At 36.7% G+C, this 23,484-nt stretch overlaps 1 protein-coding gene across 2 annotated transcripts in view; it reads right to left on the minus strand.

Moving 5' to 3' along the window:
- The window catches only part of Cntrl (centriolin), a 77,654-nt gene extending 55,576 nt beyond the window's left edge, over positions 1-22,078 (minus strand). For both annotated transcript variants that reach the window (XM_003479133.5, XM_063259761.1), the window contains exons 1-7: positions 21,949-22,078; positions 15,578-15,828; positions 14,900-15,030; positions 9,413-9,543; positions 7,913-8,054; positions 5,806-5,992; positions 2,376-2,569 (exon numbers count right to left, since the gene is read on the minus strand). In XM_003479133.5, the coding sequence (XP_003479181.1) occupies positions 2,376-2,569; positions 5,806-5,992; positions 7,913-8,054; positions 9,413-9,543; positions 14,900-15,030; positions 15,578-15,797 (1,005 nt within the window). In that variant the 5' untranslated portion in view covers positions 15,798-15,828; positions 21,949-22,078. The remainder of the gene's footprint in view (positions 1-2,375; positions 2,570-5,805; positions 5,993-7,912; positions 8,055-9,412; positions 9,544-14,899; positions 15,031-15,577; positions 15,829-21,948) is intronic.
- Between the last annotated feature and the right edge of the window lie 1,406 nt (positions 22,079-23,484).

A 23,484-nucleotide genomic window follows, 5' to 3' on the forward strand; every position in this document is an offset into this window, starting at 1 on the left:
GCTGAGGCAGGAGGACCGTCATGAGTTTGAGGCCAACCTGAGCTACACAGTGAGTTCAAGGTAAGCCTGAACTACATAGCAAGGCCCTGTCTCAAAAAACAAAAAACAAAAATAAAGAAATACTAGTATAAGTACATAAGGTATACAAAGACATACACACATACATACAAAGATTTTCTTTGTAGTACTATTTCTAATAACCAAAAAGTAACCTAAATATCTACCAGTAAGAGAAGTCTAACTAAATTATGTAAGATTCATTTAATGGAACATAATACAGACTTTTAAAAAAATGCAGAAGATTTATATACATTGTTAAACTTGAAGAGCTATCCATGTATGTTTTGTGAAAGGTAAGATGCAGGTTAATAATATATATAATAAGATTTCTTTTTGAAAAAAATCATAAAAATACTCAAGGGCATATTGTACTTAGTTACATATATACTGCATAAATATGGAAAAATACTTATATATTAACATCTGGCAAAGGGTAGACCTCTGTTTCTATTATATACATTTGTGTTTTCTGAATTTAAAATAAATATACTTTATGCACACATATGTTTTTAAATCATTAATGATACCAATAATAATGACAAAGTAGAACACAGACTGACTTCTAACAAAAATAGTCACAGGAAAAAAAAAGCAAAATTGTTAGTAATTTACAAAACATTTATTCACAGCATGAACATATCAACAACATTAGAAATAAGCAAAAGAGAAAATTAGGCAGATATAATAAACCATAATATAAGGATAGTGACAAGATTTTCGATGGATAGGGGCTGGGGATTTAGCTCAGTGGCTTAAGCACCTGCCTGGCAAGCATGAGGTCATGAGTTTGATCCCCGACACACACACAAAAAAAGATTTTCAATGGATTGACTAACATGCACAGGACAGTAAGTATATATAAGTTATATTTTATCTTAGTAATAAAAGATGGGCTCTGTGTTTTAAAAAGAACTAGGACTCAGGAAAATTTATTAAATGTTCACACACGTCACATGATACCATAGCAGTTTTCCATTGTTGTATTTTAAACACAAATACTACATGATGACAAGAAAAATTCACTGTTTAAATAAAATTGTTTGCCATATAATTCTCTACTGGCTTTATTACTCATCAATCCATTCCACTTTATTACAGACCAGAGAGTAACTGAAGCACATATCATTTAAAACAACTGACACTGATCTGAAGGTATACAGCTGAGATAATCATAAAACTACCTTCAAATAAAAGGCAGATAAGGAATCCACAAATGCTTTGAAATTTTGAATAACAGAGCTGGGGAAGCTGTCCTAGCTTTCCATCACATCCCCTTTTCTCAGGCAAAGAAAAGTTCAAGAAAGAAGTAGATGAGAATTTATATTTCAACTTACAACTTCCTGTCCCACACAGAAAAGGGAACACTCTTTCTCGGTCTTAAAAAAAAAGTAAGCGATTAGGCAGAATATTTCTTGTTAACAAATTGATTAGGCCAAAATGGCAACCTTGGGGAGATGAAAAAAGGATAATCATATCTAGGATTTCATCATGCACTTGATAAATATAATTCTCTAAATTATCCACAATTAGAATGAGGAATTACTTAAAAAGGTAGATACCAATGATTATTTTTTCCTTCATAGAAAACAGTCTAATAATTTTACAAAATTATTCTGGGTTAAAAAGGGCTTTTAAAAGATCTTTTGGTCGGTCTTCCTATCTAACATTCTTCATCTTTCCCCCAAACCTGAGAATATGATCAGCCTCTGCTTGTTTCAGTGAAAGCAAACATATTCTAATTGTCACATTTTAGTTGTTAGCAATTTTTTATTACTAAGTAAGTACTGTTTTCTTATGATTCTATTTGCTCTTTTTTTTTTTTTTTTTTTTTTTTTTTGCGGTACCAGGATTGAACTCTTGACCGCGCGCTTGCCAGGCAGGCACTTATGCTGCTGAGCTAAATCCCCAGACACGAAAATGTTGTTATTTTAAAAAATACACACACTGGTGGGACAGGGGACAGGCAGAGAGAAAGATGAAGCAGGAAGCAACAGCATCTAGGAGAGGGGAAAGAAAAAAAATACAAATATCTAGGGAAGACTTAGCAACTTCTCATAGTGTGAGTTGTATCAAAGAGTATACTCCTCTGTACTGGACAGCATATTTCACAAAATGCGACTCCAGAAAGCGGTCTCCGGGTAACCCACATTATACAGTGCACAGTCAACTACAATTCATGAAGCCTTTTGCACGTATTTCTGTTAAATCACATCCTCCCCAAACTATGGTCAGGAAGTTGTATTTTTAGACCCAAGGGTAAAGCACTCTCTATGTTAAGAGAATAGAGCCAACCACAGATTAAAACACAGACTTACCAATTCATTTTTTGTGTTTAGGTCATTTTCTAGCTCTTCACAGCTCTGTTTCTGTAACATGGCTTCCTCTTTTAATGATTTGTTTAGTTTATCTTGATTTTTAATTTCCTCAAGGAACCTTTTCTGTATATTCTTAAGCTCTTCAGTTTCTATCATCTTCTTCTCCAGGTCTCTTTCCAGTCTTTCTACCTCTTCTGTTGATAAAATAACAGTTTATCATTGTATTTTTTACTTAAAAGTATTATTTGGATGACAGTTTTAAAAGATAATACTTCTTTGTATTTAGTGTGCTGATGAAGAGTTTTTCCAATTCCCTATAACAATGCACCACTGTATTTGATTTTAGTAATTATACATCAAGGGCTTATACAAAGAACTGGCAGCCCTTCTCATCTATACACACGACCCTGCAACTTTCCTGAAATGACTCAGGTTCTTTAGATTTGCAGGACTTATCATAACCTTTCCCTAGAACTGCTGTCATATATCCCCTAAGGACCATTGTGCATATTCTAGGTCTTAAGGTAAAAACTTGTTTTGTGTTGTTTTTGAGATACGGTCTCACTGTAGTTCAGTCTGGCTTGAATTTATGGCAACCCTTCTGCCTAAACCTCACTAGTACTGCAATTATAGGCTTACACCATCATGCCTGGTTTAGGTCTTAAACTTTAAAAATCATTTTGAGAAGCCTGTCCCAGCTCAATCTTCTCCACAAGTTAGATCCTTCATAGAGATCTACCTTGTCACTGTGCACTTGTGCTCTGACCTTTGTCACACAGGAAGGCATAAAATGTAATCAAATAACCTAGCTGGCTGCTTTCCTCATTAAAGCTTCATTAAAGCAGAAACTGCATCAATCTGGTTCACCACTGGATCCTATAAGCCAGCACATTAAAGACTCCTAATTAATATGTAAATACACTGATTAATGTGTTCTTTACATATTTCCCACAATACTGCATTTATATGATGACTTTCTATGCATTATTTATACTTTTAATGACTCCAAAACATAAACTTCACAATGAAAACTATAGAGTTTTGGGGATTCTAAGTTAATAAAAATTAACCATGATTCTCCAGTGTTGAATCAAATTATATGAAATTGTTATTTTTAATAGTCAAGAACAGACTAAGTCAATTTCAAATGATTGAGCATATAGGTTCATTACCTGACACTCTAAAAGTCATTGTTTCCAATACTCCAATTTTTCCTCAAATCTCCTTATATTCAAATGTAGTCTTCTTCCCAGCTGATGACCACATTGAAAAAACAGACCTCAGCAGGAATTCTTATTTTCCCAACACCAGCAATAAAATTACCTATACCTCGTAGCGTAACAGATCTCTTCTCCTTTTACAGAAAGTGTTCCTCCTGCCAAGGGATGATCTCTCTTGTTTTCTCTAGTCTCATTCTCTTGAATTTCCATGGAGCAAGAGCACTGAAACATGATTTGTCCTTCCACTCCCACTGCTCCTGGATATATTGGTTGTTTGTTTTTTTCAGTATTGACTTACTGCACTTTGTTCTGGCCACTTCCTCTTCTGACAACTACTGGTGATTTTTTTTAAATTTTTAAACTTTTTAAAAAACATATTTTATTAAGTATCAAAGCAAAGAAATTGTAGGAGGAAATTTCAAATCTTCAGCCAAATGTCTCTCTGCCATCTCCAATTCGTTAGGAGTCAGCATTTATCTCTACCTCTTCTTAACTGCTCCCATAAAGATCATCACAAGGTGCCAACCTAAAACACTTCCTGCATGCACCTTCTTTCTGATCTCAGCAACATTCAGTATGACTGACTACTTCCTCTCTGCATTTTCATAACTAATTATTTCCTGAGTTTCCCCTACCTTGCTGGCCTATTTCCATTTCCTTAGCAGGCTGCCCGTCTTCCTCTTCCCACTCCTTTCCTGAATGAGCAAATTGACTCCCAAGGAATTATATATTATTTGTATGCTGTTAATTCTCAAATTGATACAAGTTGAATACATCAAAATGTCTGGGACCAAAAGTTTTTCAGATTTCACAGTAGTTTTGTTTTTTCCAGATTTCACAATATCTGCATTTACATGATGAGATCTCTTGGGCACTGGACTTACACCTTTATAAATACAAAATTAATTAATATTTCATTATATACTTTGCATACTCACATATCCTGAAAGTAATTCTATTCTATTTTTTAGTGTGTCTTTATTTCAACTGTGGCCTATCACATGAGGTCAGGTATGGAATTTTCTACTTGTCAGCACTCAAAAGGTTTCGGATTGTGAAGCATTTCTGAATTTTAGATTTTCAGATGGGGATGTGAAACCTGTATTTCCAGTCCAGATCTCACTGAACACCAGACTTAACATTTCTCACTACTTGGCTGTTTCACATGTTCAAACTCAGTATTCCCCCGCCCCCCAACTCTTTACGTTGTGGGTATAGTGATACCCACCTGTTATCCCACCACTCTGGAGGCAGAGGTAGGGGGAGTATACTAAGTTCAAGACCAGTCTGGACTATGCAATGAGTAAAGCCCAGCTTAAACTACCTAGTAAGAACCTGTTTCAAAAAATAAAATAACCCTGAATTCTCCCATTTTTATAAATTATATCATCTACTAGTAATTTAAGCTAGAATCCTAGAAATTATTCAGTTCTACAGAAAGTGCTGCTGATTGTATCTTCCAACTTTAACCACCTAGTTTTCATTTCCACATCTAAAACTGAAGTATAGGTTACTCTAGCCTGGATTACGATTATGGTCTCTAAAAGGTTCCTTCATCACTACTTTGTGCTAGTCCCAGTCACTGTGTCCACTCTAAATCAAAAAATGGTCCCCTTAATTTATAAATGGCATCATGTTAATAGCTTTACATAGCCTCTGGAATAAAATCCAAACCCCAGGACTCTGTTCTACTTTAAAGCTTCCTATCTCCAAAATTATTCTTGTGCTTCCCTTTGGTCATACTGATCTTTCAGTTCCTTGAACTCAGCAGGGTCTTTATAATCTTCATTTGAAGACTGCTCCCTGTTCCTCAATGTCGTTCTCTATAGGACTAATCCTTTCTTTTTTCTGCCTTCAACTTAAATGTCACTTGCTTAGAGAGCCATTCCTTTACATCACACCACAAAGAGGGCTCTCCTCTGTTGCTTCAGCTTGGTTTACTTGCTTTTTGTTTGTCCTTTCCATAAAAACATAGGCTGCATGAAGGCCAGCACCATCTCTTGCTTACTATTTTCTTAGTGCCATGTGCAGTACTTGATGTACAATATATTTAGTAAATACTTAACTTTCTAATTGATTTATAGTATCAATTTCCTTGAAAATTTTTATAGCATTATTAAGCTTATGGTACAATATATTTTTCCTAGATAATTTCTGACAATAAATGCCTTTCTCATTCAAATTTAGATTTTTTTTAAGTGTAATCTTACCTAAACTGAATCTCTCAAAAGCTTCCTGTCGATCCTGAGTAGTTACTGGCTGACCTTCCAAACTTTCCAGTGAACGGAGATGGAAAATGATAAACTGGAGGTAATGAGGAAGGGCCACAATTGGATTTTCAACTAGGATCAAGGCAGTCAAATCTTGAAGTGGTTTCAACTTGCTTATATCCTGGAGCTGAAATGATATGATAGTAGTATTGGTATAATTCACCTTAAAAATGATACACTACCTAAAGAAAGGGATAAATCAAGGAAAATGCTCTAAACATGGCAAGAAACCATTCATGAAAACCATTACTCAAAAGTAGTGATATGAGGGAGGAATGGAAAGAGGACAAATGAGTATGCAGTGTTAAGCATTTTTAGTATCATTTGATTTGTGACTTCTCACAACCACTTATAATAAAAATATCATCTTAATTTTATAGTTAAGAAAGTGAGGTTCAAAAAGGGTAGGTGGCATGTCTGAGCTCAGAGCCTCAGAGTAAAAGGAAACAGGATTTGAGTTAAATCCTTTATCACTTTTTTTTTTTTTTTTGGTACTGGAAATTGAACACAGGACCTTGTGCTTGCCAGGAAGGTGCCTGTGTCTTTGAGCCATGTCCCTGGCCCCAAGCCTTTGTCACTCTATATTTATTGTCTTCTAATATTGATTGCACAAACTGAGAACTAAAAGATTGTAAAAGATTTCAGTAAATCTTTCAATAAATGAGTTAAACAAACTACTATAATACAAATAATCCTTTTTTCCCAAGTAAATATCCATCAGTCTTAATGATGCCAGTGTCAAATATAAACTGGGATGAGAACATCATAAATAAGTAAGTAGTTCTTAAATGACTCTTTTGTTACTCAGCTCACACTGAGTACTACTTAAAGATCAACTACTAAGGATCAATTACACCTTTGAGGAATATTTGTGGCAAATGTTAGGCTCAAAGCTACCTCCTCCCATCAGGCCCATAAGCTTCAAGCACTGCAAGATGATTCTGTGCATGACATGAGGCTTGGGCACTGACACTCGGGGGCTCTCATGGTGAAAGAATATAGAGTTTCTTGTCAAAACTTTATGAATATGAAACAAAAAGTATAGATACTGCTTATAATACAGCATTAATTAAATACTGCTTCCTATTATTGGGCCCACGAGTGGAAGTTTAAAAATATAGCCTTACACTTAATAATATTTTAAAGTTTTAAAAGTATTTTCAGGGGCTGGGGATTTAGCTCAGCGGCATAAGCACCTGCCTTGCAAGCAGGCGGTCATGAGTTCGATCCCTGGTACCGATAATAATAATAAAAAAAATGTATTTTCATACATATCATTCAATCTGAGCCTTATAATACTCCTGGCAAAGGAGAAAGAAAACAAATTATTTGTTGTACTTCAGTTTAAAAAGTGAGTTTCACAAAGATAAAGCCAAAGAAGGCAAGTCTAAGCCATAGTTGAAGTTACATCTTCAATTTCCTTTCTATGACTAATGTTTATTAAATTAAAGCATGATTTGTCCAATTTTAATATACATTAAAAAATATATAAATGTATTTACTTAGAAAATTACTGAACAACTAACTGTAAATAAATATCAGGAAAAAATCATAAATTAAACTTCAGAGAAAAATATATATTATTAACCAATTATATGATAACAAAATTGCTCTACTATAAAAAGCTAGTGACCAACCTCCTTTAATACTTGGTGCTATAATCAAGATTAATTCAAAAGTCTGAGAACTTTACTGTACAGTAATTTTGCCTGGAAAAAGAACTCTACTCTCCACTCAGTAACATGGTACAAGTTGTAGCTTTGTATAAGAGACTTGACCTCTCTGAGACTTTACTTGTAAAATAGTAATAAGAACTCTAAAACGATAAATGTGAAAATGCTAAGAGATCAACTTTTAGTTATTATGGAATCTATCAATATGAGAACTGCCTGTATTTAATTACTATAGAAAATCCTAGGTTTTACTGGAATTTGGCCTTTGGTCAAACAACTAACAAGATATCCCATATAAAAAAAAGAAAAACAGGTTTTTCAATCAATAAACCTTAAAATTGAAAAACAAATCCTTGCTATTTTGAATAACTTACCGATGATATTTTGTTGCCTTTTAGATTGAGGATTCTTAAAGATTTCAATTTCTTCCCTAGCCACATGGGAATATGCTCAATTTCATTTCCTGCAAGGTTTAGCTTTTGCAGATTACAGAGATTTTCTATGCCTTCGATTTTGCTAGAAATCAAAGGACAAAAGTCAAACTTAATGAAATATAATGATGAAGTCCTTCCATTCTCATTTTAATAGCCATGGTTCCATGTAGGGTTAGTTTTTGCAACTTTCATATGTCAACCATTCTCATAAATGAGAATAAAGTAGCTAAAAACAAATTTACCATCACAAGTAAACTGCCAACCCTTTATCACTAAGCCAAGTAATTGCAACAATGTTATTATTAGAGTGTAAAACCACATAACACAGATGAGTACTCTACAGCAATCTTCCTGCTACTGTGAAAGGTACTAGCAGACAGCCAAGGGAAACTAGAAAATTCAACAGCACATGCTGTGCTATGTCCTACAGTCCTGCCCAAGATTATCTCAGAAATATTAATTGTAGTAGCAGGATATGGAAGGCCTTCAAATGATACTGTACTTATCAGTACAAATATTTTAATCAGAATATTTCAATTAATATGTTTATCACCCATATTGATAAATTTAGTGATTACAATTTTTTGAAGTTATTAGCAACTTAATTGTTAATTTCTTGATCAATTTTCCACATAGGGCAAAATTTCTAAGTTTCTCTATTTTCATTTTTATATTACTAAAATTATTTTCATCAGGATTCATTCTTTTTTATACAAATCTTATAATTTTGATAAATTACATTTTATTTCCATTTCATTTTTGTCTCATTAGAATTTCTGCAACTACTAGTTGTTTGGTTTTGATTTGTTTGCCATCATATTCATCAAGTCTTACTGCAGGGGAAGCATATACATAATGTAATATTTCTAAGATTGGCCACAACAGGTATAGCTCAAAGATAAGCTACACATTTAGCATATAGGAGGCCCAGGGTTTAAACCCTAACTGCAAAAAGACAAAAACAAAACAAAAAGATTTTCAAGATCTGACTATTCATCGTTTTGTCTATAATAAATCTGAAACAAGACTAGCAGCATATTTCTTACATAAATGAGAAAGAATCTCAATAAATATCAAGCAAGTCGGAATATCATTGAGATCAAAATGGCAGGCTTAAACATTTTACTTCACATCAATGTTCTTTACACAATAAAGCAATGAGTCTTAAGACATTTGGGGAAAATTTCTGCTAAAAATAGAATTAAGATAAAACTTGGTACTCAAAAAAACAAAACTGCATCTTCAGTAAGCTTGAAAAAAAGTATTACTGTTTGTAAGTAAGGCCAAAACATAAAGATAGTTATCACATGTGAAGGGCTAGCCTATCAATGGATAAGGATCAAAACATCTGCTTTTCAAAAGACTCCTTCACAATAGAGTCAGTACTAGACAACTCCCTAATAAAAGAGACCTTGTAATGCTCCCTAAAGTATTACTCACCTGATTTTGTTGTATGATAAGTTGAGTTCTCGTAATTTTAACAGCTTGTCCAACTTCTCAATCTTCTGAATTAGGTTATAGCTGAGATTCAGCACTTCAAGCTTAATACATTTTTCCAAATTCTCAATATACTGCTCAGAAACAAATGAGTAAACATTTTACACAACAGATACCTTGACATAAAAGCACCACACTTAAGTACGTATATCATGGGCTGTTATGATTAGCCATCCAAGAATAATAAACTTCTACTGCTTTCTGAGAAAATTCTAGTGCAGCTCTCCTTGACAAGGAACAACTCTTCTCAAGTCACCAAACCTTATTTCACAGTGGACAATAACATCTACATACTAAGCAGCTCAAACTATCAAATAAGATTTCTCCGACTATCATTTCCTCTACATAATTTTTTCTGTGCTTCTCCCTCTCCTGTTCAGTCAATATATCGTCTACCACATCAATGTATTCAAATAATCCTCTCCAAAATTATCATTCATTCATCCATTCCACAAATACTTATCAACATGGATTATGTGCCAGGAGCTGTAGTAGGTATACAAAATATAGTGGTGAATAAGGAAAACCAGATTTTTGTTCTCATTTGCAGAGACAGACAATAAGCAAATAAGCAAGCAAGATATTCAGACATTAGACAGAATTAACAAAATGATATCATCTTGCGACAAAATGCAAGGCAGATTGTATCTATACACTGCTGCAGCACCACTGCTTGGGATACAGAAATGCTAAATAAATATTTCTTGATTAAATGAAGAGAAGTAATTATGATTATCTTAATAACAAGAAGCCAGTTGGATGAACATCTGTGGACAGATAATATCAAGCTGAGGAAAAAAATGCAGGGGCCCTGTAGTGGTTGATTGATTATGTCAATTTGAGACATTTAGAAGCTTAACTAAATGGGTTTAGCAAACTCTACATCCAAAGATGTAGAAGATCTACCTTAAGGTGGCTCATCATCTGGAGGTATAAAAGGAAAAGAGGAAGGACATAGGAGGAATGCATTCCATTCTTTGGAGAAGCTCCAGTCTTCACCTTTGGACATCCTCTCCTGGCTTCTAATGTAGACTCTTCAGCCTTCCATCATAGAGCCTTTAGCTTTCTGTCGCAGACCCATCAGCCTGCTGATGTGGACTTGCACAAGACACCAGGGTAAACTCCAGACCTCGGTTTGAATCCTCTGGACCCCAGTCTGTAGACACCCTCTGCATGCTTCCTCATCCAACTCTTGACTGACCACCATAAGCCAATCTTGTCATTTCTTATACATTTGTATATCTCGTGTTGTTTTCTCTAGTAAAACCTTAATACAGAAATTGGTACCAGGAGAGTGGGGTCATTGCTGCATTGTAGCTTGGCCATGTGACTTAACAGCCTTGGAAATTAAGTTGGAAAGTTTTTGAGAAACTGGCCAAAAAGACAGCCCCTGTACGCTTTAAATTATATTGGAGACTCTGGTCAGAAACTGAAAAATCAGAGTACTGAGAGAAATGCTGCCAGTTAAGATAAAGCTCAGAACGCTTCTGTTGAAAAAGACTGCACTGGCTGCTGGAGTTCAGGTATATTGTGCTTTGGCTGAAAGTTGGTCTTCATTTTGTTTGTATTTAGAGATATTATCAGGTGGCAGAAAAATTTCAGTGCAGTCTACTGTTGAGATGGTAGCACAGTTACTTCTGAGAACTTTTGACCAGATCTATGTTGAAAATTTAGAACAAAGAGCCAGTAGAGTAATTAAAACACTGGGCGAAGAAGACTCCAGTGGAACTGTGGGTTGCAAAGATGAAACAGAAAACATGGTTGTTGAGAAGAACAGGACAAAGGAAAAATGAAGAGTATATTTTAATTGCAGGAGATTCTTCTATTTTAGTCTTGCCATGCACGTTAGAAGTTAATGAGAAGCAAGGACTGTGATTGTAATTGTTCTTTTAGTTTGATTTTAATGTTGTTTTGTATGTTTGTAACCAAGTTAATTAGTCAAAGAATTGTGCTTTAATGTTGAACCTTGGTCAGCCTTTAAATATTTTGTTTTTGGTGCAGGAATAAATGTAAAAAGAATTGTATATATGTAACTGTTGTATTAATGTAAATTTGAGTAGATCGAGATATGTTAACTGTTACAAATCTGAAGACTGAAGACTAGTTTAAGGAAATGTGTGTGGTTATTAAGTTGATCAGGGGTGGACTATTACAGATTAAAAACTGGTGGTCAACTTAACGCCAGCGAAATTAAATCACCATGGTGCTGAGCATAGATGTTTCACCTGAGGAAAGTTGCCCGCATAAATAGAGACATGGAGAAGGAGAAGAAAGGTGTTTGAGGCATTAAGGCGTTGAGGCATTGTGGGTTCTCCTACATGTTGCTGTTTGAGCCATTAGTTCTCCTGGAGAAGCTATAGTCCTCACATCGAGCATTGCTTTCTGTCTCTGGAGAAGACATGTGCTGCTTAATCTCCAGGATGAACTCGTCATGCTGGCTTCCTGGCATGTACTCGAATGTGCTTATTGTCAGAGGAGCTCAGGGCCTCTGTGTCACTGAGGATGGCTGTGGTGCTTTTCAGGACAGTCCTGGTCTTTATTATTAGTATGACTTCTTGGGTCCAGTGCAGAACCCTCAACCTACTAGCACAACTCCTTCACCCCACTGTCATAGACTTTCTAGGTTCCACTGCTGACCTTAGGGCCTTCCTAGTACGGATCTGTAAAACAGACTGGTGTGAGTTCTTTTTCTGGACCCTAGACCTTCAGCTGGACTCGTGGGAGGCACTGTCATGGTCTCTGGGTTTTCATCTGGACTCATGTGGGACATTACTGTAGGATTCAGGCCCTTGGCTAAATATTCTGTGTCTTTGGTGTTGTGGAGATTTCCCACACCTGTGTTAACTCTCAGTGACCATCATAAAATAATATTATAAATTCCAAGTCCTGATTTTGTCCTCCGAACAACCCCTAACTACAACAGGCCCTAACAAAATGAACTTGGTGAGTTTGAGAAACAAGAAATACTTTTTAAACTGCCAAACCCACTGATTTCCATTTTGTTTTATTTGACTATCCTGTGACATTCTTTCATCCTCTATTTCTGCCTGAATTTCCCCTTCTCTTCATCCTTCTCTCATCATGCTTTGGGATATTCTGGTCCAAGAGCTCCTCCAGGCTTTTTCATGGGATTGGCCTTACCTGTGCATGTTCTCTGATTCTCCTCTTAGTCCTTGGTGTCTTTTCATCAAGCCCCAAATGCCCACAGATTGGAAGCTAAACTTATTTATCTTTGTATCTACCTCCACAGTCTGACATAAGCCTGGCATATAATAGCACACAGTTAAGTATTTATTAATTTGACATTTCCCTTTTGCAACTTTTAAAACACCAGCATGTTTCCTTTTTTTCTTTTAATTATACAAAGGCCTAAATGTATGCCAGCAAAAAATTTCAAACAAAACAAAAACACTCAAGTTTCCACATTCTCTTACCAAATACCACTCTGTAAAATTACACTGCTCCTTGTGAACACATTGGTGTATACAGCACCCAGCTGTTTTTGTTCAATTTCATCACATATAAACAATTTTGGAAAATATTTTGAGACATGCTAAGTAAAATGGTTTAGCATTTATTTTCTCTGAAATAACTGTAGACATTTTTCCATCTTCATACACTGAGCTCTAAATCACACTGAAAAATCAATCTCTTATTGACATTTAATTAATCCCAGCTTGTATTTTCTTTCTTTTTTTTAATACCAGGAATTGAATTCATAACCTCATACTTGCCAGGCAGGTGCTTGTGCCACTGAGCTAAACTCCCAGCCCATTCCCAGCTTTTCTACTTAAATCTAATCCTTAATAAAAAATATCATAGTGAGACTTTTGTATACATGTACAAATACTAACTGTAGGACAGATATCAAGGAATATAATTTCTGGGAAAGTCACATAAATTCAGAAAACATAAACTTAATTACTAGATGAAAGAATAAGCACATTTAAAATTCTGATAAACACAACCACCTACCTAAAATGCTGTATCAATTTACATGTCCACAAGAACATGAGACTATCCCTTTTTTTTTTCCCCCTTTGGATACCTGGAATCAAATTCACAACTTCATACTTGCTAGGCAGGTGCTTGTGCCACTGAGCTAAACTCTCAGCCCATTCCTAGCTTTTCTATTTAAATAATGCTTAATAAAAAATATCATAGTGAGACTTTTGTATACATGTACAAATACTAACTGTAGGACAGATATCAAGGAATACAATTTCTGGATAAGTCACATAAATTCAGAAAGCATAAACAATTACTAGATTAAAGAATAAGCATATTTAAAATTCTGATAAACACAACCACCTACCTAAAATGCTGTATCAATTTACATGTCCACAAGAACATGAGACTATCCTTTTTTTTTCCCCCTTTGGATACCTGGAATCAAATTTACAACCTCATGCTTGCCAGGTAGGCACTTATGCCACAGAACTAAACCCCCGGTGAAACTACACATTTCCCATCCCTTTTTGATGACTGAAATAATTATCTTAAATTTATCCATTAGATGCACAAGATGAAAATTATTCTCAAACTATTGTTTTCACATTTTTTGATATTAATGAACACATTTTCATGTTAATACTGATCATTTACAGTACTGTTTGAGATGCACATTCATGTCTGCTGCACATTTCATTGTGCTCTCTCCTGCTATTACTGAATTGTATACATCTTTCATTAAATACAACTTTTCAATGTTTATGTAGGTTAAATTTATCAGTATTTTTCCTTGTGGTACTAGGGGTTAGTATTTGCTAAGGAGAGCCTTCTCTACTATAGTATTTTTAAAATATTCTATATTCTTTCTTAATACTTTTATAGTATTTTCTGTTGGTTAGTTCTCTTGTTCGATTTTTATTTATCTCTTCCCATTCCTGAGATTAATTTTTGTGAATAAGGTAATAGGATCTAGGTTTTTTGTTCAATTAAAAAACTAAGCTATTACAGTGCATCCGTGTTGTATAATTATGAAGTAATGAACACTCTACACAAGGATAGCAAACTTTGTGTGTAGAAGCCAAACAATAAATATTTTTGGCTTTGTGAACCATATAGTCTCTGTGACAATTACTAAGCTTTTCCACCATTGGGCACAGTCATAGACAATAAATAAATAAATATGGCTATGTTCCAATAAGGCTTCAGTTGTAAACCAATCTTACCTGGAAGCTGTAGCTTATCAATCTCTTTTCTAGAGATAATCAATAATATAAAGAATACTAATAGGGAATTATGAATTTGGAGATATTCTTCCACTGGAAATAATAAAAAATCTACTACAAATTAGGTAACATAGAATAAGATCAAAGTCTTCTTTTCTTCTCTTTTGGTTTTCTTCTTTTTTGGTTTTTTCTTGTACTTTTAAAGTACAAGAAAATTAAAATCAATGTGTATACTCAGAAATTGTTGGAAACCTACCCTGAATTTCTTGCCGCCATCTTTAGAAAGTGAAAGGTTCAGCGATTTTACCAAGGCCAAATTGTCCTGTTTAGTGAGTTTTGTTATGAGGGCCTCTGTAATATATCGGATTCCTACTCGTGAATCAGGTGCTGAAATTATAGAAAGATATTTATCAGTAGAAGGAAACAAGAATACATAAAAATCTTTTTTGATACTGTACAACAAAAAGGTTCATCCATACAAATATAAAAAAAGTTACCTACTTATAATTACAAACCTTACTAATATTTTGCTGCACAGTACTTCATAATAATGTTATATTGTATACATTTAGCTGTATCCCAAGCTTTGTGCTAAATTTTTGCCACTTAAAATTTTTAATTTTTATATAAACCTTGATATAGAAATTATTAATATTCTAGTTTATAAAGAAGTATTTGCATAAGATCTTACAACTTCCAGAGGAAATGAAGATTCCTCTTTCTGGAAACTCCTTCCCCTAATTGGTTCAAACATCTTCACTCTTACCCAAAAGCCTTAGTCATCTGTTCTTACATAATTTCTTTCAAATAAAAACATCATTTCTAGATAGTATCAGGATGGGTGTTACATTAGGACCAAAAATATAAGCTTAATATTTTCCACTTCTACCTAAGCATATGTGGTCAGACAAATTATTAGGTTAAAAAGCAATACCTTTCTGGTCTTGACTGTCCAAAAGCACATTGTTGTTGCTTGTACATTTGACATCCTCACACCACTGTTCTTCAGAATGCAAAGATAGAATCCCAGATCCAATTAAAGGTGAAAGTGACCTAGATCTCATATTGGACATAAGAGATGATGGACTTGGAGAGTGAGACGACAGTGACATGTTTGTTTTGGAGAACTTTAGATGTAGAGAACCCTTCTTCATTGCAAGAATACAGCCAGGTGACCATTAAAATCTGCAAGAGTTTTACGATATTTAGCAAGATTCATTCATCTAGAGTGATTAAGTTATTTCTAGTGCTGCAATGAGAATTGTCCTCTAAACCCTAGCCAAAGGAACTCTATCTTGTGATTCCCTCCCCTCATCAAGCAGCCCAGTGGGTCTCCTTGCAATTGCCTTGGCTGTGTGCCAGACAGACCACAGACCAAGGATCCACTGCAACTAGATAGTACTTGCTGAGATTGGCAGTTTCCTGATAAGGATGGAAGTGAGCAAAGTACACACAACTTTCCCCAGGACCCTTCTTACTTTTGACCTTGCTTTTGTTGTTGTAATTGTAGTCCTATAAAACCAATAGTGTAACATATGGGGATTGGTGACTTAAGTAGTGCTACAGGCTAGTCATCCACCTCTTTGTAAGAAACCCCTCATAAACTCATTTATTTGCCAAGCTGGACTTGTCAGAGTCATTCTTTGGACTGTTGTTCGCAATTCAAAGACAGATGATTCTTTTATATTCTCTCTAAGAAGTTCACACAAATAAGACTACAAAGCAGCAAACTAAGAGGCCAGAGATGTCAGGACCTATATTGTTGTATACTGATGAAGCTGATACTATTTCAGTCATTGCTTATCACCCTGCCATGGGAAAAGGAGACCTCCAGGGCATCTAATACTACACATGCGCCAGTCAGAAAGGTTATTCATCATTTTTGTTCTCAGTTTATCAGACTGAACTGTGTTCTTTCTCTCGTTCTCCCTTTCTCCCTCCCTCTCTCCTTTTCCGTCTCCCTCTCTCCCTCTCCCTCTCTCTCTCTGTGTATGTACATGTTTTATGGGGTGGGCACTGGGGATTGAATGTAGGACCTTCGCACTGAGCTACAACTGCAGCCTCTTTTTTTTCATTTTTTATTTTGATACAGGATCTTACTAAATTGCTAAGTTGTCCAATGTGGACTTGAATGTACAATCTTCCTGCCTTAGCCTACCAGAGTGTTAAGATTACAGATGTGTACCATCATACTCAGATGATATATGCTTTTCTTGCAGTGTAGATACATAAAGTCCACAAATCCTAAGGGTACCACTTCATGAATTTCTATCCAGTGAAGCAAGCTATATAACCAGTATCCACATCAGAATGAGAAACAGAATGTCCCCTTTCTAGTATCTAAGTCCCATGCATGATCAATCAATATCCTGACGTCCCAGACCAGAGTCTGGGAAAATTAAATTACACTATTTTTAAACTTTATGTAAGAAATTATACAGCATCTTTTACATGTCTCCTTTTGGTTAAAAATCATGCCTCTGAAATTCATGCATGTTTGTATCAGCCTGTACAAAGATGTGATCACTTCAAACTCTATGTCTACTATTCCTTATGTACAAAGCCAATTTTATTGAGTTTTAGGTCAAGGAGCCGAATAAAGCATTTAGTGATGAAAGGGACCCAGGTGAAATTACTTTTTTTCTCAGGCCTGAGATAGGATAGACAAAATATAAGATAGGCAGAAATGAAACAAGGAAATCATAAGTAAAAACTGTACTCCGTAAGAAGACTGCAACTTTTAGGAATACATGAAGTCACCCAAGCCAGTCCCATGATCACATGCCTAGGCTACAATTCCTCTCCCCAACCAGACCCATTACTAACAGACCATAAATTAGCCCAATTAAGAAAGTAAACAAAAGATTCAGCAAATTCAGAGAATGAATGCTTAAATCATTTATTTGTAAAAAAATGCCTGCTCACAGGCTAGTAACCTTGAGGTGGGTGGGGGTAGGCACTTTTTCACCTAGCTTTTCATCCCCTAGGGAAAAAGAAAAATGTATGTCCCTAGAAAAAAGAAAAAATGTATTCAAGCTGAAATGTGTCTCATTTCTCTGAGCACTCACTTCTCTCTCTTGAGTATTATATTCTCTCTCTTTGCCTAATAAACCCTGCTCATGTCTCTTTCCGGCATGTCCTGAAAATTCTTTCTTGTGGCTGGAGTCAGAGAGCCTGCTACAACAGGATAGGTCAAGTTTGGGAAACTCTCAGATCCAGCCTGGTGACAATAAGAGAAAATTAAGGGTCAGAATGGTAAATGACTGGATAAGTCAACATGCTAACAATATGAAAGATGGAAAATAAGTTCTTCTCTCAGACAAATTATTATGTCAAATCACATTATTAACACATTCTCACCAGTTTAAACCACCAATGGTATATACATGATTATCCCACTGGGACAGTCCCTGGATGCTCAACAGGACAGTCATGCATGTAATACCAGTGGTACAAACCTCCCAATGGGACTGTCATGCATGTGTTGCCTTGTCATGAATGTGTTAATCCAGTGGAATACAAGCTCTATAAAAGCAGAAATACCATTTAGAGATGCATCCCAGGCCCAGAAAGATACACAATTCTTGAGTAAGACAGCATTAATAATGACCCTATATTTGCTCGGTATCTGTAATCCACCCTATTCTTGCTGCTTAAAAAGTAAAAACAAAGTATAAATTGTTGGTAACAGGGTTAGCAAAATATAAAATTAATCACTTAACAGTTTACCCTAAGCATTACTTGAGCAGCACATTTGTTTAGATATATACTAGTCCAAGCTTCATTCACACAAGTGTCAGTTCAACCAGCCAGTTCTTGTACTTGAATAAACTTGATAAAACTGTCACTTTTATATTTCCTGTTATATTACCTTATAAAAATTAATGAAAAAATATGCAATTTTTGATCATCCTGTACTTAAATTGGACAGGTGAGTGGTTAAAGTACTTTTCAACCCATGGATGTGAATACACATGTAAATACAAATTTGGCTTGAGGCTGCCTCCCTATTAAAACAATTCATGAATGAAAACCAGAAAATTCTATAAGAAAGACAGTATCACTGAACTCAAACACAGATGAGTAGTTTGGAAAAAAAAAAAAAACAACTTTTTAAAGTCAACTATTATTTCACAGATAAAAATCACAATATGGCCAAATGCCTCACACCATATCTCCCTTCACTGCTTTACAATTGCTAATTTATCTATATCTGTACTTTTTCTTTCATTTTTTCCATGTGTAATTTTCATATGAGTCAGCAGTACCACCACGATCAATCCCCTCCCCTCATCATTCATATGACTGTTTTTTATGTCATGGTCACAAGAGTTTTGGTCCTCATCTCAAAACTGTATAAAAACTTTCATGTCTAATATTATATTATTCTGCTTTGGAAAAAGTCGATAATATTATTAATTCTATGCCAACCTGATCTAACATTCTTCTAAACAACAACAATTCAAATTTCAGATGAGCTAAGAGGCATGTATTTAAGTAAAATTTTAATTAATGATAAGCAAAATGAAGTAATAGATGAAAAACAGTATATTCCTAAAGGCAAAAAAAAAATCCCCAATAAGAAAACAATAAACAAAAGAGGGAAAGGACAGGGCCCAGTCTTACTTTTAAATATCCTTATCTATCCCATATCATCACAGATTATATAAAAATAGAATAATAGTACGCTATATGCTACAGAAATATAGTTTTTAAAGATTAACTTGGTTTTTTAAAAAACATCGTATGTTTTTTATGCAATATAATTATTGTATGTCCTGCATCTTAGTCTTCTCTCTAAACTATAAAAATAATGAACTATCCAGAGTTTCTTCCTCCACTATCTGAGGTTCTCTGTTTTATCTCCAAGGCTAATCATTTAGAGTTAAATAAAATATGTTACAATGGACTTTGGAAATTCAGAGAAATTCCTTGCTTATGACTTGAAATTTAGAAAATAAGTGATGATTTCAAAGTTACTATGCATTCCCATATTCTCTTCTTGGGTTGCCATAGCTCCTGTAAATCTTGAACAATAAACATATTACATAGAACAGTTTACCCAGTGAACTAGTGAACTAGACTAAGGATTTTCAGTGTTTGAGAATGGCTAGCATTAGGTCGAGGACTACAAACTGTAGATATTAAATCCCGAATAACAATTTTAAAGGGCAAATGGAGATGTAGCCTGACCCTAACATGCGGTTTCCAACACTGACAAAGACCAAGCAATAAAAAAAGAGAAGAAAGCTGAGGTAGGGCTAGAATGACTGAAGGAGCAAAATAGAGAAAACAAGCAACAGATGTCTAGAGCTGGAGGCACATTTTAAAGGCCTAAAGGATGGTTTACACAAGAGCAAGGCTTTGCAATATTGTGATAATCAGAATGATATGCCCAGGCTACACAACTCTGTTTATTCTGCCACTCATAAACCCAGGTACTTGCACTGATCTAACAATCTATGTACCTACAGCACAGTACTTAGCCAACTCCCCTTTATCCAGCCTTTCGTAGCTTTCTGTCTTCTTTACTATCTTCAAATGAGCAGATCTCTTCCCCAAACCTTCCGTCTCTGCCTACACAACACCATCTTACATAAATATCCACTCACTTTCACTATTTCCTTCGAACTACTTCAGTAGTTTCCCTCCAATTCTAATTCATCCCATATCCTACTGAAATACTCTTATTCCTTTTTTTTTTTTTTTGTCTTTTTCCTTTTTATCGGTACCAGGGATCGAACTCACGACTGCCTACTTATTCCTTAACGTTTTCAAGTCTTGTCAAATTTGATTAGAAGAATTCCATTAGAAGAATTCCAAATTAGAAGAATTCCATTCCCCTTCAATGTCTCTAACCCACGCAACTCTTCTAAAGTCAACTCCCCATCTGGGCTGCTCACTTTTGCTTCTCTTCCCTTCTCATCTTATCCCATCCCATTTTCACCCCAGTTTCCCACAAATTCTATCCCATCCCCCTAACACTGTGTTTTCCCATTTCTCTATAGTTCTAGAACACCATCTCTCAACCCTTCTATAACCATCCTGTCTTAAAGTCCTCATCCTTCTTTATCCCAACAAATAATCTGACCTCCTAATTCATTCCATTACTCTGTAACCTACAGTCATTCCTCTACTCAAATACACTAAAACTTCCACCCATTTCTCAACATCCCAACTGCCTACTTGACTTTCTGTTGTAACATCCTTATCCGTGTCCTTCTCTATCCTGTTAACACCCTAATTTTCTCTCATTTCTCTCATCCTACTCAGATATCTGAAAACCGAAATCCAATCACTTTCCATTATTATTTACTTATCCAATGTCATGAAGCAAATTTTACTTGCCAAGAACTATGTTTGACTCTAAAAACAATCAAGGAGGTGGCTTTGCTACACTCAAGATGCACAAAAGGGTTACATCTCCTTATTGGACTCGGTCCATACACAAGCAGTCCCTTTTATAAACCCGCAACAGGAATTAATTACTTGTGAAACTACGTAATTTTTGGCCTCTCTTCCCAGATATTTTTAGAATATATGTTGCAAAGCAGATTGTAACCCACAAGACAGCAGGGACTTTGGTTTTTCAACAGACAAGTATTTGTTGACTGAGGGATCATGCTAAACATTCTTAAAGACACTATCAACCAAATGCTCACAGATGCTGCATAAGATTAGAATTACTGCCCTCAGTTACAAAACAAGTGTTAATGTACTGTTGCAATCAAGAGCTTGGATTCTGAAACGGGACTGACTGAATTCAGATCCTGACTTTTCACTTAAACGGTGTGGCAAATGACCAAATGAGTACTCAACGCCATCACTTTTTAAATAGGGACGGTAACCTCCCACACGTTTTTTTAAAGTCCTAAATAAGTTAACACACAAAATACATACACCTGCACGTGAGACCTGGATGCTCAGAGGTGACAGGCTATTACTTTCATAGATGCGTAAAGACACGCTGCCTGCCGTCTCGCCTCCGTGCAGTGCCCGAGCGAGGCGACACAGCACTGCCGGCCCCTCCTCCCGTCGCCCCCTGCGCGGGACCCCGCTCCCCGCTTCCACACCACCTCACTCGCCGGCCGGCCGGCCGGGTCCTCCGCCCAGCCCACCTCTGCGTCGCCCCAGCCCGGCCCGGGCCCTCCCACCCGTACCGTCCAATCCCATTCCCGGCACACGCCCCCACCGCAATCCATCCCGAGCCGGCCCACCCCACGCCAGGCCTTCCCGCCTTTGCCGCCACCCCCCACTCCCTGGTATGAATGCCTTAGGACAGCCTCGCACAGGCCGGGCTCTCACCGCCTAAGACCCCAGCCGAGCAGCCCCGCGGGGCGAGGCGAGGCGGAAGCGCGCGAGTCCTTCCCTCAGGCGCCCGGCGTCACGGCAGCCATTTTGTTGTGTTGTGCCGGTTGCCCTGGGGCCGCGGAGCTTTGGGGCGGGGCCTGTAGCATCCACGCCCACTGGGCCCGGTGGGCGTGGCCTCCTGCAAGAGCTTCCCGCCGATTTTGCCGCGGTGGGCTGGCGCTTTAGTGCGTGGGGATCATGGACTGTGGAGACTTCTGCTGGGGAAGCCCGGCAGATGCTTGGATCCCTTGGGCCTCGGCTCGCGATGCCGACGGCCTTGGATTGGGGAGCCTGCGGGAGGCTTGGTTTCCTGCAGTATTCGCTAAGATGACCTGAGGGACCTCGGCCGCGCTGTCATCTACTCAGGATTGTGTCCGGCGGACGCTACTCGTGGGGCTGCTTCCGAGGCGAATTGTCCTCAAGACCAACAAAACCGGCCCAGATGGCCGCGAGATCGAGGCAGCCTAGGCTACGTAGTGAGTGCAAGGTTAGCCTAAACTGTATAGTGAAATCCTGTGTCAGAAAACGAAAGTGTCTACCGAGGCTTCAGCTATGTCTTTTAGAAGTGCTGCGTTCAAGTGCGTATGTGTAACAGCTCTTTGAGGAGAATCCAGCAGATACTTTGCAGGATTTCAGGGAAATAAGAGCAACTTTCTTTTTTTTTTTTTTTTTTTTTTTTTTTTTTGTCTTTTTCCTTTTTATCGGTACCAGGGATCGAACTCACGACTGCCTGCTTGCAAGGCAGGCGCTTATGCCGCTGAGCTAAATCCCCAGCCCCCGCAACTTTCACTCTAGCTTCTCTCCTGTGTCCGTAGTGCACCTAGGACCATGGTGCCAGCAGAGGCAGAGAGGCTGCACTAACTCCAGAAACCTCCATTGTAATCACTACCTTATCTTTACTACAATTCTCTCATCTTAGCTGGATGTTTAATACAAAAAGCCACATCCCAGCGCATTTCTTGCTTTCCCTAGTGCCGTCCGTTGCCTTTTTCTTAACATTACCTCGAAGTCATTGACTGCCATTACATTCCTATTGTTGGCTACAGGAAATTCATAGTTCATGGTCCACTTTTTTATGGCATCATTTTAGAAATTCCTCTGTCTTGCCTCAGTTTCTATTTTTTGTGATATGGGGTAGTCATCTACTTTCTGCAGTTTTCCTGATATTTATGAGTTAATGCATTTTTTTAAAAGAGAATAAAAACAGTAGAAAACCAGTGTAAGAGACACAGGACTTCGAAACTATTAGAAACCAACAATGATTACCAAAATACCTCTTGTTGTCATCAAAATAGCTGCAGATACCTTCAGACATAGTAAAAATCAAAACAGAACAGAGTAGAACCAATGAAGACAGAACAATGAATGCAATAAAGGATTTCAAAACAAAATAATATTAAGTCCAAGATGGCTACCATAATATGTTCTGTTACCTTTGACATAGCTGTCAATGCCATCAAATACAATAAAATAAAACAAAAGCCAACCCAT

The sequence above is a fragment of the Cavia porcellus genome, unplaced genomic scaffold, assembly GCF_034190915.1.
Source record: "Cavia porcellus strain 051 isolate PalLab524CR breed Dunkin Hartley unplaced genomic scaffold, mCavPor4.1 scaffold_1, whole genome shotgun sequence".
NCBI lineage: Eukaryota > Metazoa > Chordata > Mammalia > Rodentia > Caviidae > Cavia > Cavia porcellus.